General features: G+C 51.7%; 1 protein-coding gene across 3 annotated transcripts in view; it reads right to left on the reverse strand.

Annotated features, from left to right (window-relative positions):
* Positions 1–17,050, reverse strand: part of PPIL2 (peptidylprolyl isomerase like 2) — a 332,508-nt gene that overhangs the window by 36,732 nt on the left and 278,726 nt on the right. For all 3 annotated transcript variants that reach the window (XM_085636442.1, XM_085636443.1, XM_085636445.1), the window contains one exon: positions 1,390–1,507. In XM_085636442.1, coding sequence (XP_085492568.1) covers positions 1,390–1,507 — 118 coding nt within the window. The remainder of the gene's footprint in view (positions 1–1,389; positions 1,508–17,050) is intronic.

Consider the following 17,050-nt stretch of genomic DNA (forward strand, 5'->3'; position numbering starts at 1 on the left):
GCACTTTAGAGTCAGGGCACAGGCACTTAGGTCTGTTTACCAGGCCTCAGTGCACTCTGAGTCGAAAAACCAGCAGCTTCAGTCGAAGACTGATTTGCATATGGCCATGTCTAAACTGGGGTGGTGTAGTGGGCAAAAGAACGATGGATTTAACCCAGATCTCTTGACTGGGGGAGAATGTATGCATTGTCAGCATTCCGTCCATCATTTGTTTGTTGTAACGTCAGTCGAAAAACCTGGCGGGGACCATAGAAAAAGAGGCATTTCCCACAGCAATCACATCATATATTTTTTTATAAAATTACAATCCTCCACGTCACTCACATACCGCAAGCTAGTGAACAACCTGCCAGACCCAATGGGACCCCTACGGGAGAAATGGGCCAGTGATGTAGGAGAGTTTGATGATCCGGAATGGCGGGAGGCGCTAGCTTCGCCGCGTGAGGCAGGTATACCTTCGAGGCTACGGCTGGTACAGCTCCGGATTCTGCACCGCTCATACTACACCAGACACATGCTACATAAAATGGGTAGAGCGCCGCACCCATTCTGTCTGCGCGGCTGCGGGGAGAAGGGTACCTTCTTCCACACCATCTGGGATTGCCCTATAATTCAAGACTATTGGAGGCGGGAGATGCGGATGATGTCACAGTCGGGGGGAGTGTCGTTGGTGCCGGAGCCCAGGCGCTGTTTGTTAAACGTGTGGGAACCTAATGACCTCAACCGCCAGGCTCAGAGCTGGGCCACGTTGGGGATTGTGACAGCTAAGCGTAACATAGCCCAAAAATGGGGGGCGGTGGAGGCACCGTCGCTGTCCACATGGGGAAGGGACATGGATGCAGCCATGCTGGCTGAGCGATCAACATTCATCAGGCGGGGATGCCCCCGTAAATGGGAAAAGGTATGGGGGCATGGAATAAATTTAGAGGAGGCATATGCGTTCCACCGCCAGTGCAGGATGATGACACCTCTGACACAGACTGATGGGAGAGGCTTGGGGGTGGGAGCGTGGGGCGTCAATGTCGGCAATGTAAAACTGTGTAGGAATGGTTTCAACTGGCTGGATGTAAAATCGAGTGCTGTACTGCCAAGTGATACGGGAAAACTGTACAATCAAATGTCATTATGTTTTGTTAAAAGGAAAACAATAAAAATTTTCAACAAAAAATAAATAAATTACAATCCTGGTGTGAGTTTTTAAGATCCGAGTGTGAACAACGCTCCATGTTGTACAGAACGATAAGGGGAGCTGTCATGAATGGGTACAGAAGGCTCCTGCGCGATCACCCGACCACCCGGGAAGGGTAACAGTTACAGGCAGTTGTACACTGCAGGAAGCAGCACACCACAACAGACACAATCACTGCACCTTGCAAAGAGATAACTCACAACTGGGACTTGTTGGTGTTGGGCCCGGAGTTGGCCATGCTCAGCACGCCCCTCCCGGTGTGAGACAGGTTCGGCTTGAACTCGTCTTTGAAAGGCTTCCCCCAGTAGGACTCGCCACCTGAAAAACAAACGGGCACCTCTGAGTTGTGTTGCTGTGCACCAGGCGTTGCCACTTCCAGTACAAACCTTTGCCCCGCGAAAACCCAAGACACAAGGCTTCACCCTATAAACGCTTCCTGCTAGGAGAAACTAGCGTCACGCACACTGTCACGGGACACAGGACAGCGAGGTGAAAGTAACACGTGATGCTGTGGTCGGAGCACAGGGCATACACACAGGATATGACGCACAAGGACGACAGCAGGACATGATGGAATTAAAACTGAGAGAGCAAACAGGCAGAACACAGGCGACGATAGGGCACATTTAAGGCTGTCAAGTTACCGCGGACACAAACAAGTACTTCAAAGTAGCTGGGGCAGTCGCTTCTTTCTGGGTCTTAGACAAAGGCGTCTGCCCACAAGTCACGACAGAACAGGAATGAAGGGGAATGAAGGATAGAAGGAAACAAAAGAGCAAAAGAAAGAAATAAGGCAGGAGAAGGAAGAAGTGGTGGGGAGAGCAGAGAAAACTGGAATAGGCGGAAAGAGACAGGCGAGGGGGGAGTTTGTGCCGTTTTAGGTGATATTCTGTGAAGTTGCATAGCGCCTTCCGTCATAGTCATGGCATCGCAGCGCTGCGGACAGCGGGTGGCTTGGATTCCATCACAGCCCGCAGCAAGAGACCTGGTTCCTGAACTCGAGGGTCAGAAGCCGGGCGTGGGGGTCCGGAGACGAAGGCAAACGAAGGAGAGGGGGAGAAAGGCAAGGGGGGGGGGGGGGGAGACGGAGGGAAGCACGACCCATGCAGGCTTGAGGCAAACAGAGCAGGAGGGACATGGAGAGGAGGGAGGAAATACATTAGGTTTAGAGGGGGAGACACGGAGAGGAGGAGGAGAGAATATTTAAGAAGGAACGACCATGAGGTGAGTTAGAGGGGGAGACATGGCGAGTAGGCGGGGGTATTACATGAGAAGGAGAGACCCCAGAGGAGGGTTAGAGGGGGAGACATGGCGAGTAGGCGGGGGTATTACATGAGAAGGAGAGACCCCAGAGGAGGGTTAGAGGGGGAGACATGGCGAGTAGGCGGGGGTATTACATGAGAAGGAGAGACCCCAGAGGAGGGTTAGAGGGGGAGACATGGCGAGTAGGCGGGGGTATTACATGAGAAGGAGAGATCCCAGAGGAGGGTTAGAGGGGGAGACATGGCGAGTAGGCTGGGGTATTACATGAGAAGGAGAGACCCCAGAGGAGGGTTAGAGGGGGAGACATGGCGAGTAGGCGGGGGTATTACATGAGAAGGAGAGACCCCAGAGGAGGGTTAGAGGGGGAGACATGGCGAGTAGGCGGGGGTATTACATGAGAAGGAGAGACCCCAGAGGAGGGTTAGAGGGGGAGACACGGCGAGTAGGCTGGGGTATTACACGAGAAGGAGAGGCCCTGAGGAGGGTTAGAGGGGGAGACATGGAGAGGAGGGAGACAATACACGAGAAGGAGAGACTCTGAGGAGGGTAGGAGGGTAAGAGGAAAAGACAGGGAAATGAGGGGGTATTACATGAGAAGGAGCGGTTTACAGGAGGGTTAGAGGGGGTATTACATGAGTGGAAGAGCTTTAGAGGAGGGTTAGAGGGGAGATGTGGAGAGGAGGGGGTATTACACGAGGAGGTGAAGTTTAGAGGAGGGTTTCAAAGAGACACTTAAAGAAGGGGGGTATTTCTTGAGCAGAGGCCAAGAGGATGGTTAGAGGGGGAGACATAGACAGGAGGGGGTATTACATGAGAAGGAGCGGTTCAGAGGAGGGTTAGAGGGGGGGAAGACATGGAGAGGAGGGGGTATTACACGAGGAGGTGAAGTTTAGAGGAGGGTTTCAAAGAGACACTTAGAGAAGGGGGGTATTACTTGAGGAGCAGAGGCCCAGAGGATGGTTAGAGGGGGAGACATGGAGAGGAGGGGGTATTACTTGAGGAGCAGAGGCCCCGAGGATGGTTAGAGGGGGAGACATGGAGAGGAGGGGGTATTACATGAGAAGGAGCGGTTCAGAGGAGGGTGCGGACGCCAGCGATGGTCATACCCATGCGTCCACCGGCACTGAAGGGACATCTCCAAATCTGAGATGTTGGGGACTTTGGGAAATGCCTCAACGTCCCCGGCACTGAGCAGTTCCACTATAGACCCCCCCCCCCCCCCCCCCCCCCCCGTCACTGGCAGCCAGGCCCTGGTCCTGTGCTCCACACTGCCAAGGGAAGCATCCGTCGAGTGCGCGCTCATCCTGCGCACTGCAGCTCCCGCCCCCGCCCCCTCCCAAGGAAAGTGCTAATGGGAAAGGAAAGTGATTTATTCCGGTGACACACGGAGGTATAAATAGCTGCACGGTGCAGTAACCATCGTGTCCTCAGCGACCTCACCAGATCGATGCGCACGCGCGCAGTGCTTCGGCCGGGTAGATGCGCGCGCGCGCAGTGCTTCCGGCGTCAGTGCTGGAGTGGTCCTCAGTGACAACAGGGTCCTGGTAATGGGTCTGCCATTGCTGCCAGGAGCTCAGCTGCCAGCGGGGGGCCCCAGTGCGGAACATGAGCTCAGCTGCCTGACAGCTGGGGCCCCAGTGCGGAGCATGAGCTCAGCTGCCTGACAGCCGGGGCCCCAGTGCGGAACAGGAGCTCAGCTGCCTGACAGCCGGGGCCCCAGTGCGGAACAGGAGCTCAGCTGCCTGACAGCCGGGGCCCCAGTGCAGAACAGGAGCTCAGCTGCCTGACAGCCGGGGCCGCAGTGCGGAACTGGGGCTCAGCTGCCTGACAGCAGGGGCCCCAGTGCGGAACATGAGCTCAGCTGCCTGACTGCCAGGGCCCCAGTGCGGAACATGAGCTCAGCTGCCTGACAGCTGGGGCCCCAGTACGGAACAGGAGCTCAGCTGCCTGACAGCCGGGGCCCCAGTGCGGAGCATGAGCTCAGCTGCCTGACAGCCGGGGCCCCAGTGCGGAACATGAGCTCAGCTGCCTGACAGCTGGGGCCCCAGTACGGAACAGGAGCTCAGCTGCCTGACAGCCGGGGCCCCAGTGCGGAACAGGAGCTCAGCTGCCTGACAGCGGGGGGCCCCAGTGCGGAACAGGAGCTCAGCTGCCTGACAGCCGGGGCCCCAGTGCGGAACAGGAGCTCAGCTGCCTGACAGCCGGGGCCCCAGTGCAGAACAGGAGCTCAGCTGCCTGACAGCCGGGGCCGCAGTGCGGAACAGGAGCTCAGCTGCCTGACAGCAGGGGCCCCAGTGCGGAACATGAGCTCAGCTGCCTGACTGCCAGGGCCCCAGTGCGGAACAGGAGCTCAGCTGCCTGACAGCAGGGGCCCCAGTGCGGAACATGAGCTCAGCTGCCTGACAGCTGGGGCCCCAGTACGGAACAGGAGCTCAGCTGCCTGACAGCCGGGGCCCCAGTGCGGAACAGGAGCTCAGCTGCCTGACAGCGGGGGGCCCCAGTGCGGAACAGGAGCTCAGCTGCCTGACAGCCGGGGCCCCAGTGCGGAACAGGAGCTCAGCTGCCTGACAGCCGGGGCCCCAGTGCAGAACAGGAGCTCAGCTGCCTGACAGCCGGGGCCGCAGTGCGGAACAGGAGCTCAGCTGCCTGACAGCAGGGGCCCCAGTGCGGAACATGAGCTCAGCTGCCTGACTGCCAGGGCCCCAGTGCGGAACATGAGCTCAGCTGCCTGACAGCTGGGGCCCCAGTGCGGAGCAGGAGCTCAGCTGCCTGACAGCCGGGGCCCCAGTGCGGAGCATGAGCTCAGCTGCCTGACAGCCGGGGCCCCAGTGCGGAACATGAGCTCAGCTGCCTGACAGCTGGGGCCCCAGTACGGAACAGGAGCTCAGCTGCCTGACAGCCGGGGCCCCAGTGCGGAACAGGAGCTCAGCTGCCTGACAGCGGGGGGCCCCAGTGCGGAACAGGAGCTCAGCTGCCTGACAGCCGGGGCCCCAGTGCGGAACATGAGCTCAGCTGCCCGACAGCCGGGGCCCCAGTGCGGAACAGGAGCTCAGCTGCCTGACAGCCGGGGCCGCAGTGCGGAACAGGAGCTCAGCTGCCTGACAGCAGGGGCCCCAGTGCGGAACATGAGCTCAGCTGCCTGACTGCCAGGGCCCCAGTGCGGAACATGAGCTCAGCTGCCTGACAGCTGGGGCCCCAGTACGGAACAGGAGCTCAGCTGCCTGACAGCCGGGGCCCCAGTGCGGAACATAAGCTCAGCTGCCTGACAGCTGGGGCCCCAGTACGGAACAGGAGCTCAGCTGCCTGACAGCCGGGGCCCCAGTGCGGAGCATGAGCTCAGCTGCCTGACAGCTGGGGCCCCAGTACGGAACAGGAGCTCAGCTGCCTGACAGCCGGGGCCCCAGTGCGGAGCATGAGCTCAGCTGCCTGACAGCCGGGGCCCCAGTGCGGAACATGAGCTCAGCTGCCTGACAGCCAGGTGGAGCACATGCTAAGTGCACATGATGGTTTGGCCAGATATCTTGGGCCGGCCAAACAGTCATGCGCACTTATGGAACACCAACCACTGCTCTCTCTGAAGTGAGCCCAGCCCTGCACTTCCTGATCGTGGTCCCGCAGTGTGGAGACGGGGCAGAGGCAGTGCGGTGAGAGCTCAAGCAACGGCAGGAAGCATCAGGATGGTGCAGCCTCGCAAGCAGTGAGAGGTAGCGAGAGGCAGTGGGATTTGAGAGCCCGGCAGTAAGCACTAGGCTGCGGCACCAAGAGTCGCAGGGAGGTGGCTGGCGATAGGCCAGTCCGGCTTGCGTGTCTCAGTGTCTGCCTTGCCCGTGGCCATACCCTGCGCAGCAGAAACTCTCAATCAGCAGCTATCCAACTGAACGCTACAATCTTTTCTGTACCTAGGGGAGACGTATAGAAGAACTTATACAAAGGAGCATTAGGTGCCCGGTCCATTAATTTAATAGCTCCTCGAGCCTCTTTTGACAAGTAAGCCCAAGAAAGTGTAACACACATTTAGGAGTTTGAGTGCCTGAACGAGCATAGTCACAAAGGTGATTTTTAAGCACTGTATTCGGTCGTTCAACGCTCGCAATCAGCAATGTATTTAAACGATCCGCCGTCGTGAGAGCAGGTTGTGAGTGTGGATCAGTGGTAAGAGTAGAGGCACAGCACTGTCCCGATATGGCTTTTAAGAAGTTTGGAAACCGTACAGTATTGATGAAGAGACTGGGTACAGTACAATAACTGAAGAAGAGCAAAGAGATCAGCGCATATAGGTGCTCTCCCAGGACCGCAAGTAATATCTGAGTTTTTCCCCCTCTTCTTCTGCCCTTGAGTCTACAGTAGAGGGAATATGTCACATGGAAGTGAAGTACCACATGGAGTAAAAACAAGTAACGCTGCAAATCCTGACGCAGAAGGACAAGAGATTAAAGTTGAAAACAACCCGCTGGATCTCCTTGCAGAAATAGATCGGCAGGGGTCAATATCCCAAGCCGCCATGGTGCATACTTCAATTATGGATTATACATCACCTGACATAAATTGGAGTCAGCTCCATTATACAGTGGAGACCAAACCATTGAAAGAGACTCCCAAACTCTTCAACATGACCCTGAGCAACACATCAGGTCTTGAAGAAAGTCCATCTCATTCTCCAGCTTTACTCTCATCTCCACATTCAGCTAATGAGCAAAGTCACTATTTCTGAATCACTATAGACCCTGCAGAGGGTTTTAGCATCAATACTTGCACTGCTCGAAAAAACTACAATCCATTCTGATCACCGATTGGAAATAAACTGCGGCACTACAGTTTTTAGTGGATCAAAACCCCTCGTCAACTATAGCAAGGATTAAACTTAAAAGTGGAGAACATAAAAGTAAGGACTTGGATCAAACAAAAACGCAATTGCAAGGGGAAATTGAAAACAAAAAAACTCAAGTGCAACACAAACAAGTAGAAAATGTATTAGGGAACTAAAGAGAACAGGGACAAAGATGGCGCAGTCTATTCTCTTGGTAAGCTGTTTACAGAATCTATACGTGGCTATGACACAAATATAAAAAAACATATTCCACCTTGCTATCTGATATTCATTCGTACAAGAGCTCCAGAGACCTCACGACAACTTGAGTCATCTCCCTCAGCATTACAAGAAATGAAAATAAAGTCATCTAACTAAACTGAGGCAAAAAGAAAAATACCTGCCAAGAAAAAGAGAAGAATCGACCTCAGACAGGGGCGGCTCCTCCACTAGGGCGGAGGAGCGTCGCCCCATTACTCTCAGAGCAGGAAAAAATAAAAATAAAATGAGAATACCATCGTTATTTTATTTTTCGGAGCTACAGGGTGGGTTAGGGCGGGGCTGGCGCCACAGGGGGAGGAGTGGTTCATGCACTTTAGTGCGCATGACGTTTTGGCCCGACGTCTTGGAAAGGCCAAACAGTCATGCGCACTTAGCATGTTCTCCACTGGGATGTAATACACAGCCTGGGTGGAGAACATGCCCAGTCCCCATCTGAGCTCTGCACTGCAGCGTTGTGTGATTACCTATCATAACGCTGCACTGAAATGTTGTGATTGGCTTAGGGGAGCATGTGTGCTTCCAGGACTCGTCAGCGAAGCAACGACGAAGGAGGAGAGACGGTAGGCAGCTGTGAGAAGGTAAGTATTTTTTTCAAATATTATGTTCCCACCCTCTGCCCAGCCACTCTCGTTCCCTGCAAGCTGCCACTGACCACAGAATCAAAAACTGGAAATCTCGCAAAATAAAATCTCCACAGACTGAACCTCCATTAAAAGAAGCACTAAAAGGAGTAAAGAGGTCGGAAGATCAAAACGCATCCAATCCGGAGGTCTCCCAAGTTTTGTGAATATTTCCACCATTGCGCAGAAAAGAAGCACTAATGCAATATATTCCTCAAGCTCCTAGCTTAGAAAGTTCAAAGTCTCTTCAGGGTTTTCGTCCCCCTAACACAATTAGTGTTGACAACCAATTCCAGCGAAGGGTCTAAAGAGATAAACCCTTTACAGGACCTGTCCTGCGTCTTGGAGCTATCGGACCTTTTTGGTACTGGAAACGACCCCTTAAATCGACAAAGGATCTTAAAGCTTTTGCATAATCTCCACTCTCTTCAGACACTTATTTCTTCCGAATGAAAGTTGGAATCATTCCATGCTCGATGTAACTACAGTACAAGTGGAATTTTGGTCTAGTGTGATTCCATCGATTGCGCTTCAGGAAAGTGAAGATTTTTACAAAAATGGCTTTGACGTAGTAGGTGTCAGCTATAAATCCCCAGTAACCTCCCCCTTACTGAATAGGGAACATAGTGGGGCGAAGCAACTGCTCCCCAAGAAAAGTCAAGACAATGACAAGTTTAAACACGTATTAACAATTCGTATCGAAGAAGGCGATAGGCAGATGTGAAACCATAGTCTACCTAAAACAGACAAAACAGTAATGGATAGCACGTGGTCTTCGCTCTCAAGGAGTCTAAACTAAAACAGACAAGGAAAAGGATCCAAACTCCCTTTTTAGCAATAATATCTCAATTATTTCTTGGAATGTCACCGGACTGGAATCATCTAAGCTATCTCGTCTATTGAGAAACTCCCCGGGAATGGTCTGCCTTCAAGAGACCTAGTCTCCAGTCAAGTTTGATTGTTCTATTGGTCCAACACTGCATACGATACAGATTTGGCGCCAGGCGAACTCACGATTGGGATGGGCTAACACCCTCACTAAGGCGACACCACTGTGGTATACTCAAAAACTGGGCATGTTGTGCTATCAACCAGGATTCGATAGATGGGATATGATTGGAATCTCAGTGGTGAAGGATTTAGTTAAAAGGGGTTCGATATTAAAATTTGGGGACCTCCAGAGGATTTATAAGTTGACTCCGGGCAAGGCTTTCAGATACCTGCAAATAAGGCATGCCCTGCAGGCAGCATTTCCGAGCTGTGAGGACATACCGGACTCATCGCCACTGGAGGACCGCTTGCTAGATGGGCCACTGCAATCCAAAGCCATATCCTTAACGTACAAGAAACTTAGTAATAATCTACCGGATAGTTTTGGCAAACTCAAAGAGAAATGGGAGAGAGACTTGGGACCGATAGACGAGGAGGATTGGAGATCGGCCCTTATGTCACCAAGGGAGGTGGCCATCACGCTTAGATTTCGACTGATACAGCTCAGGGTTTTACATCGGTCCTATATGACGGGGATAACCCTAGCAAAAATAGGCGCAAGACAGGACGACCTCTGTTTGAAGGGCTGCCGACAGCCGGCTACCTTCTATCACACCCTTTGGGAGTGTCCGCTGGTCCATTGCTTCTGGGAGGGAACCACAAATCATATACAGTCTGCACTGGGAAAGGAAGTAGGCCTGACACCGCAACTGGGCTTATTAAACATTTGGGAAGCCACTGACCTAACCGAAATCGAACAGCTAGTGACGCTGGGATACACGCTGGTTAAGAGGGAATTGGCGAGGGGATGGGGCGGGGTGGCACCGCCTTCCACATGGATATGGATGAAAGAACTGGACAGATGCACGATTGCGGAGAAAGAAGTTTTTATAACCCGGGGGTGTATCCCCAGTGGTGGAGTTAGAAATGCGCAGGAATATGGACAAAGATACGACTTATTAATGTGATTACACTGCTGACCTCTGTATAATGTACCATGATAAGAGTAATCAGTCAATATTATCAATCGTTAATTTCTGTATGATTGTCACTAAGTTTAATAAAAATATTTTCCCTCCCAAAAAATGTAATTGTAATAATTATTTAGTTTTTAATGTCCCTGCCATGAGGGTAAGACGAGGTCACGCAAAGGGCATACTTTAAATTCTATCAGAAGAGATAATGTGGGATTTTGAAATAACCAATTTTCCATGTAACAGCATACATGGTATCAAGATAAATCTCTTGAAAGACAGAGCTCACTCAGTTGAACCTCTTTTTCTATTCAATATTTATGTTAAGTAAGGAATATGCTACTTACCAGTATGCATCTGTTCTTGGCATGTAGAGCTGCAGATCTATACACTGTGCATAGATCGCCATCTGGTGTTGGGCCCGGATGTTTGCAGTTTGTTTTTCCTCTTGGAAAGTCTTTGGAAGTCACGAGGTCGGTGACTCCTCCTTTGGTTCGTATTGCGCATGGGCTTCGGCTCCATCCTCAGATTGTTTTTCGCCAGCAGGGAAAGATGGAGCGTAGTAATAACAGTAAAGAAACCCATGTGTGTTGTATCTAAATAAGATAGACTGGAACGGATACAGGTAGCCGGGGAGGCGGGTGGGCGTGTATAGATCTGCAGCTCTACATGCCAAGAACAGATGCATACTGGTAAGTTCCGTTCGAGGCATATGAACTGCAGATTATACACTGTGCATAGAGTATATAGCAGTACCCAACCCTAGCGGCGACCACCGGCATCCGTTGCAGTAGTTTGGAACAGTGTTTTTAGTACAGCCTGGCCCACACTAGCTTGTTGCTTGGTTTGCACATCTACACAGTAATGTTTTGTGAAAGTGTGCGGTGTTGACCATGTCGCTGCTTTGCAGATGTCATCTAATGGTATGTTCCCTAGAAAAGCCATAGAAGCCCCTATCTTCCTTGTAGAGTGGGCTTTAGGGGGAACAGATAGCGTTCGTTTTGCTTTGTGGTAGCAAATCTGTATGCATTTTACAATCCACCTAGCTATCCCTGATTTAGAAATAGGGTTGCCTTTATGTGGTGGAGAGAAAGAGACAAATAGCGGTTTGGTTTTTCTGAAAGGTTGTGTTCTTTGGATGTAGTAAAGTAAGGCCCTTTTAACATCCAGTGTGTGTAAAGCCCTTTCCGCAACGGTTTGAGGTTGTGAGAAAAAGACTGGTAATTCTACCGACTGGTTGAGATGGAAGGGAGAAATGACTTTGGGTAGGAATTTTGGGTTGGTGCGGAGTACAACCTTGTTCTGATGCATTTGGAGAAAAGGTTCCTGTATAGTGAGTGCTTGTATTTCACTAACCCTTCTAAGGGAAGTGATGGCCACTAGGAAAGCTGTTTTCCATGTGAGAAATTGGAGCTCACATTTATGTAATGGTTCGAAAGGGGGTCCCATTAGCCTTGTGAGAACTATATTCAAGTTCCAGACAGGTGAGGGTGGTACTCGGGGTGGAATTACTCTTTTGAGGCCTTCCATAAACGCTTTGATGGCAGGCACCCTGAAAAGCGATAGGTGCTGCCTGTTTTGTAAGTAAGCAGCAATTGCTGCGAGGTGTAACCGAATGGATGTATATGCTAGGTTACACCTTTGTAAATGGAGCAAGTAACATATGATGTGCTGTATGGACACATCTAGAGGGTTGATTGTGTTGTTATGGCAGTAAACAACAAATCTTTTCCACTTTGCAGCATAGCATGCCCTAGTAGTAGGGCGTCTAGCTTCTCTGATAATATTCATGCAATCAGGGGGAAGGTTAAGGTATCCGAATTCTAGGACCTCAGGAGCCCGATCGCAAGGTTGAGCTGCGCTGGGTCCGGGTGCCTGATCTCTCCATGGTTCTGGGTTAGGAGGCATGGTGAGAGGTGTAACTTTTGGTGTGGTACTACCGAGAGTTCCAGTAGTGTGGTGTACCACGGTTGTCTGGCCCATGTTGGAGCTACCAGGATGAGCGTGAGGGAATGTTGTTGTAGCTTTCGCACCACTAACGGAATTAGTGGGAGAGGTGGAAAAGCGTATGCAAATTTGTCTGACCAGTTCATCCATATCGCATTGCCTGTCGACAATGGGTGTGGATATCTGGCGGCGAAGCTTGGGCATTTTTTGTTTTCGTGGGTGGCAAAGAGTTCTATCTGAGGATGCCCCCACTTCTGAAAGAGCGGGTGAAGAACCTGTGGGTTAAGTTCCCATTCGTGGATCTGTTGCGTTTGTCTGCTGAGCAGGTCTGCCACGGTGTTTTGGACTCCTGGGACGTGTGGGGCCAGGAGAAAATATTTTTGCGGAATTGCCCATCTCCATATGCTCTGTGCTAATTGAGAGAGCTGTGGAGAGTGTGTGCCCCCCTGTTTTTGAATGTAGTACATGGCAGTCATGTTGTCTGTGCGAATGAGGACTGCCTTGCCTGAAATCTGCGTCTGGAAGGATTTTAGGGCTAGAAAGATTGCCAGTAACTCCAAATGGTTGATGTGGAGTAACTTCTGTTGCGGCGTCCATGTGCCCTGCACTGTTAGATGTAACAGATGAGCTCCCCAGCCGGAGAGCGATGCGTCTGTTAGGATTATTTGTGGAACCGGGTCCAGGAACGGTCGACCTTTGGAAAGGTTTGTGGTGTTCCACCACTGCAGAGAGCGATGGGTGCGACCGTCCACCAACACCAGATCTGTCAGTTGCCCCTGGGCCTGGTTCCACTGGCGCGCTAAGCACTCTTGGAGTGGACGCATCTGGAGTCTTGCATGAGGCACTATGAAAATGCAAGAGGCCATCATCCCTATCAGTTGCATAAACACTCTTGCTGGGAGAGAGTGTTGAAGTATGAATTTTTGACGCAGAGCCTGTATGTTTGCAATCCTGGCAGGATTGGGATAGGCTATGGCTTTTGAGGTGTCTATGGTGGCACCGAGGTATTGTTTTGTGTGTGATGGTACCAGGTGGGACTTTTGGTGGTTCACCGTGAAACCTAGCTGGTGAAGTAGTTGGATTGTAGCGGCGGTGTGGTGCACACATTGGTCGTAGGACGTGGCTTTTATTAGCCAGTCGTCCAAATATGGGAAGACGTGAATGTGCTGTCTCTTCTGAGGTGTGCCGCCACTACTGCTAGGCACTTGGTGAATACCCTTGGTGCTGTTGTGACCCCGAACGGGAGCACCTTGAACTGGTAGTGTTGCCCCTCCACTACAAATCTGAGGTACTTTCTGTGAGCATGGTGTACTGGGATGTGAAAGTATGCGTCTTTCAAGTCCAGTGTGTGAGAAAGTCGTTCTGGGAGAGGAGTGGAAGAACCTGTTGAAGGGTTACCATGTGAAAATGGTCTGAATGTATTTAGAGGTCTGAGATCTAGAATAGGTCGTACAGTCTCATCTCTTTTTGGAATCAGAAAGTACAGGGAGTAGACCCCTAAATTTTGCTGATTGATGGGGACTTGCTCTATGGCTTGTTTTTGTAGGAGGGAGATTACCTCCTGTTTTAGTAACGTGGCATGTTCTTGAGACATTGGGCGTTGCCTGGGTAGAATGTTTGGGGGGGTAGATGTTAATTCTAGGCAGTACCCTGAATGAATAATTTGGGTCACCCATCTGTCTGAGGTGATGGTCTCCCAGACGTGAAGGAAATTTTGTATTCTGCCCCCGACCGGAGTGGGATGGTCTGGAGGGAGCGGGGGAAAGTCATTGGGTAGGCGGTGTGGCAGAGCGGGCGGTATTTGTTTTGCCTCTGCCTTTATTATTATTGCCTCTGTAGCCACCTCTTTGATAACCCCTTGTGAAGGTGGACTGAGGAGGGGATTTATAGGACGTGGATGCGCTATCGGAGGAGTAGCCTCTACGTGTGCCCCGAAAGGAAGAGCGGCGAAAGGAGCGCCTAGGAGTGTGTGACTGTAGGGCTCCCATGGATTTCGCCCTATCAGTGTCTTTCTTCATCTTCTCGAGGGCTTCATCAACTTTTGGACCAAATAAATGTTGTTGATCAAATGGGTGGTTCAATATGGAGGCTTGCACCTCAGGTTTAAAGCCTGAAACTCTAAGCCAGGCGTGGCGACGGAGGAGGACACTGGTGTTTATGGCCCTGGAGGCTGTATCTGCCGCATCTAGGGCACAGCGTAGAGGTATTAGTTATAGTTTTTCCCTCTTGGATCAATTAATTAGCCCTAGTTCTGTATTTTTCAGGGAGCTGGTGCATGATGGTTTCTAGCTCATCATAATGCGCCCTGTCGTATCTGGCCAATAGCGCTTGAGTGTTGGCGATACGCCATATATTGGCGGCTTGTGACGCAGTGCGCTTCCCTGACGCGTCCAGGAGCTTGGACTCTTTGTCAGGTGGTGGTGCTTCGCCTGACGCCTGAGAATTTGATCTCTTCATAGCTGTAGATACCACTAAGGAATCCAGTGGTGCAGGGCCTTTAATGTATGCAGGATCTGTGGGGGCGGCTTTATATTTCTCTATACGTGGGTTTAGGACCCTAGCCCTGACTGGGTCTTTAAAAACCTCCGGTGCATGTTTGATTACTCCTTTTAGCATAGGTAGTTTAGCAGTAGACCTATGTGCAGTATCGAAGGTGTCTAGGAGAAAATCTTCCTCCACAGGGTCAGTGTTAGATCTGGGGGTCTCTAGTTGGCAGAGGTATACACCTTAGACCAAATAGGGACCCTTGCTTCTAGTCAGGGTACAGGGACACACACGGTAGATAACCCCTGCTCACCCTCTAGGTAGCTTGGCTCGAGCAGACAGGCTTATCCCCAAGGCAATGTGTAAGGTATTTGCACGTAGACACCACAATGATCCCCCCTCCGCACACCACAAACTTAGACCACACAGGTGAGTTATATCAAAAATAATATATCTTTATCTAGTTTCCGCAGTTGAAATCAAGTATCTCAGGTTTACACCATATTCGCTTTCTTGGTTGGTCGGGATCGTAAGACGATAGTCTCTAGTCTCTTGCGTGATTCAATACTCACTGAGAATGAATCAGTTCGTAGGCTCTTGTTGTTTAGGCAGCTACGTTGCTCCGTCGGTGTCACTGCGCTCGTTGTACAAAGCGCTCCTCTGGCTGTTCGGTGCAAGGTTTCCACAACTCCCTCGACGAGCCCTCCGTGACGATATCGACGTCACCGGAGTCAGCCACTCACAGCGCGGCTTCGTAGAGCAGGGAAGTACGACTCTCGGTCTGCTTCAGGCCTCCGGGTCGCGGCAAGGCACATGCCGATGAGCACGTCGGTCTTCTTGATGCGGCACCCGGTGTCAGGCCCGGATCAGCGCGGTACTCTCCAGCAAGGCAGAGAGCAGCCAGCCCACTTCACCGGCAGATGTTGAGAAGCTTGGTAGAACAGTCCACGGTCCCTGCAGCACACAGCAGCGCAGGGGGGACACAGCAGAGTCTTGGGTTCGGGGCAACCTTTCTATCCCTGGGTTGCGAAACGGGAGGCCAGCTCTTCCCAGGCCCTTGGAGATTCGGTTTAAGACACAGCAAAGTCTTGTTTGGTCAAGTGGGTAGAGTCAGCACACAGCAAGACCCCTTCTCCTCCTCAGCTTCAGTTGTACAGCAGAACAGGTCAGCCCTTAGAGCACACAGCAAGGCAATCTTCCTTTAGTTCTTCAGCGGTCCGTCTTTCAGCAGAGGTTCCTCTTGATGGTAGAATCTAAAAATCTGTTGTCAGGGGTCTTGTACTTATACCCCTAAAAGTCTTTGAAGTCTTTGTGCAGGTGGGTCCTGAGCCCGGTCTGATCCAGTTCTGGGTGTTGCTGGAGCACTTTGTTTTCCTGGCTTCTGCTTTCTTTTCAGAGTGAGGGGCAGAATCGTCAGCCGCCCAGCAGGAAGTGGAGCCAGCAGTGGGGCAGGCAGGCACAGCCCTATTCACTCCCAGGTGCTATCTCCTCCCTCCACTCTACTTGCAAATGTCGCCATTCAGCAACGGGCTGACTCAGCCAACCTCCTGGGGGACCCCAGCCCCTGTCACTCTCAAGCCAGACAGTCAATCCACAAGCATGCACAGGCACACAGAAGGGTCAGACAAGAGAACAGCTACTCTCTAAAAAGTACCATTCTCCAACTCAGGATTTAAAAACAACCTCTCCTAAAAGATGTGTTATTAAATGCTGAGCTCAGGGATATCAAACACTCATGTCTTATCTTGTTCCTATGAGAAGATAGGCGGATAGCCATCGGCACCAGCCTCCCCCATGTTAGCCTATGGAGCAAGATAACCTCGCAGCAGTGAACACGCAAAATGGCCGCGGTTCACTACCAGAGCATGGTACCTGCACTAGTACATGCTCTACCTCTTACATACACTGCACCCTGCCCAGGGGGGTACCTCGGGCCTTCCATAGGGATGACTGACGTGTATAAAAAGGGAAGGGTTAGGCCTGGTCAGTGTGGACACTGGCCAGGAGGACATGGCAGTCCAGGGACTGCAGGCAGGCCTGCGGTGGCAGGTCTGAGACACCATTTTAGGGCTACACAGGTGGGTGGCGCAATCAGCGCTGCAGACCCACTAGTAGCATCTGTCATCACCAGCCCTGGCACACACAGTGCACTTTACTAGGGACTTCATGGTGATACAGATATGCCAATCCGGTATATCCAATCAATATGATATTTTACACAGGGAGCACTTACACTCTGGCACTGGTTAGCAGTGGCAGAGTGTCCAAAGCATCTAAACCAGCAAAAACGAAATCCATCACAGCATCAAAAATCCAGGTAGTAGAGGCAAAAGATAGGGGAAAAACCCACGCCAAGGATGTCAGGTCTAACACGTGTCCCCTCCAGCTGAAAGTGGGGAGAACTACCCACCCTCTTGGGAGTTCTCATCACTAAGGCGGAAAAACCTGGACAGACCATCAGCATTGGCGTGTTCTGTACCGGGACGGTGTTCCA

The sequence above is a fragment of the Triturus cristatus genome, chromosome 11 (assembly GCF_964204655.1).
Source record: "Triturus cristatus chromosome 11, aTriCri1.1, whole genome shotgun sequence".
Taxonomy (NCBI): domain Eukaryota; kingdom Metazoa; phylum Chordata; class Amphibia; order Caudata; family Salamandridae; genus Triturus; species Triturus cristatus.